This window comes from Mustela putorius, unplaced genomic scaffold (genome assembly GCF_011764305.1).
Source record: "Mustela putorius furo isolate JIRA1106 unplaced genomic scaffold, ASM1176430v1.1 tig00003845_pilon_pilon_pilon, whole genome shotgun sequence".
NCBI lineage: Eukaryota > Metazoa > Chordata > Mammalia > Carnivora > Mustelidae > Mustela > Mustela putorius.
In genome coordinates, this window is record NW_025421998.1 from 71865001 (window position 1) to 71867500 (window position 2500).

General features: G+C 40.6%; 1 protein-coding gene across 6 annotated transcripts in view; it reads left to right on the forward strand.

Annotated features, from left to right (window-relative positions):
- Positions 1 to 2500, forward strand: part of FOXP2 (forkhead box P2) — a 546452-nt gene that overhangs the window by 503100 nt on the left and 40852 nt on the right. For all 6 annotated transcript variants that reach the window (XM_045062894.1, XM_045062893.1, XM_045062896.1 and 3 more), the window contains 2 exons: positions 457 to 544; positions 2397 to 2480. In XM_045062894.1, the coding sequence (XP_044918829.1) occupies positions 457 to 544; positions 2397 to 2480 (172 nt within the window). The remainder of the gene's footprint in view (positions 1 to 456; positions 545 to 2396; positions 2481 to 2500) is intronic.

Below are 2500 nucleotides of genomic sequence, written 5' to 3' on the forward strand. Positions count from 1 at the left end.
AAGACATAGCTCACTAAATGGCATCATAGGAACCACAGACTGTTTTAACGGAAATGGAATAGAGAATTGCCTTTGTTCTCTTCAGAATTACTTTTGGTTCATATATTTATAAGACACCCTTTTAAAAAAAAAATGGCATGCGTACATGAAATACATCTAGTGATTTCTACTATTATTCTGTAAATGGTTTGGGGAAATTTTTTTGTAATAACTGATAAGCTTAGAGACAGTGTCATTTTTCTGCCATTTGAGGGGTCTCTGTGTATGTCATCTACGTAATTTTCACTAAACACAAAAGCACATTTAACTTTTCTCTGTATAGCTTCACGGTGTGCCTTATTCCCACCATGGAGGAAAACAGGGCTTCAGCATTGTGCTTTTTAAGGGGAGCAGACACCGCTAACGTAGACGTTGCTTGACTTTGTGTTTTGTGGTTTGTGTTTTGTGTTTCGTTAGGCACCTTAACAACGAGCATGCGCTGGACGACCGGAGCACGGCCCAGTGCCGAGTGCAAATGCAAGTGGTCCAACAATTAGAAATACAGGTTTGTTGGGTGCTCTCTCCACAGGCCCCTTTCTCAGATTTCTGGTGTGTTAAACTGAGCGATGGGCAGATCCCGAGCCTTGTAACACAATATCTGATAGAAGTATCTGGAGTTTTCATTTGTTTGTAAGGATGGCAATGGCTGATGGCTCAGGGTGGGTCACTGTAGTTTAATGTTCCTGAACACTTAGACCTCTCTAACCTTTAGAGATTTCAGTATCCCCAAAGAGTCAGCTCTAAGGTCTTTTTCCTCCATAGAAGTTAGGCTAAACTCCACAGTTAGATACAATTTTTATCACTGAGACAGTTTTCACAAAGCCGATCTTGATTTGTTCCATGAGATTTTATAACGTCGCCAAAAATCATGCCCGTAAGACAGCACCCTGAGAAAAACCTCCTTTTTCTTTTCGACCTCTAGTGTTTTTTCTTTTTCTTTTTCTTTTCTTTTTCTTTTTTAAAAGATTTTATTTATTTATTTGACAGAAAGAGATCACAAGCAGGCAGAGAGGCAGGCAGAGAGAGAGGAAGGGAAGCAGGCTCCCTGCTGAGCAGAGAGCCCGATGCGGGGCTGGATCCCAGGACTCTGGGATCATGACCTGAGCCGAAGGCAGCGGCTTAACCCACTGAGCCACCCAGATGCCCCTCTAGTGCTTTTTCAATTAAAGAACTTGCAAAGATTCTTAAGACTTACCTTTACTAGAATAATGACCGGTCACCTATAATACCATGGACCGTAATACGTATGTGTTGTTTCCGATGCTGCTAGTTTAAGTTTAAAAACACTCCGTTGATATTGAAACAAAAATAAATAGAACTCATACAACTGATCTGAAAGCAATTTATCATGCTATGGTTTCTGTTATGTTTTTACCAACCCGTTAAAGCTTTGGCTAATATTTCCTCTTAAAGATTTTTTTTTTTCTCGATCCAACCTAACTTCATTTCATTAAACACACAGTTTTTTATTCTAAACACATGACAGTGTATTAAATTATTTTAAATTCATCACAAAACAGCTGTTTTCCAGAGAGTTGCTAAAAACATTTTATTTTGACCTGTAAAATAATCAAGAACACGTAAAAAGCATCATGGCCGCTGTAGCTTGAATAGCTTTTTGTAAACCTGTTTACCATTTATGAAGGGTAGACTGAAACACAAGAGTTCAGCTGATGATGCAGACTGCAGTGAAACCAATTATGCCTCTTTTCTTTTTCTTTTCCTTTTTTTTTTTCCCACTCCCTCTGCTGTGTCTGACTGATGGAAAAGTAAGGTCCGTCAGTTGTAATGAGACCCAGTGCAAGTGTAGATGCCGACTCCCGTGGCAGAGTTCAGCGTTTCACACTGCCTGGTCTCTGTCACTCTATTGAATTAGATTGATGATGGCAGATTGCAGGGGGCACTAACTGGACCTCAGTGGGAATGCATGAAGTGTGTAGACAATCCTGGCAGGCACTTCGCTTTGAGAACCCTTCACCCCTTCACAGCTGTTGGCACTAGTCCATTGCTAACAGTGTCCACAGGACTTTAAAAGACACCGTGGGCCTTCTAATTTATGGTTTCAGTAACTTGTTACTGTCGAGGCAAGTGTGACCTCAATTCTCTTATTGACAAAAAGATGAAGTGTTATTTGTTTTCTCTGACCTTTTAACATAAGGAAAGCTATAAAAGTTTTCCACGCCCCCCCCCCCCATAGCCAAAGTTGCATTTCCTCCCAGATAAGTTCCTACTGACACAGACTTTTATATGCAGGAATCATTACTCTGAGACAAGCTCAGTGATAAGATGTATCACTGCCATAAAATAGCTGTATCAGTCATTTCTAAAACGCTTCTGATCTCACTCTTTCTTAACAGCTTTCTAAAGAACGCGAACGTCTTCAAGCAATGATGACCCACTTGCACATGCGACCCTCAGAGCCCAAACCATCTCCCAAACCTGTAAGTGCATATTGCTTTAT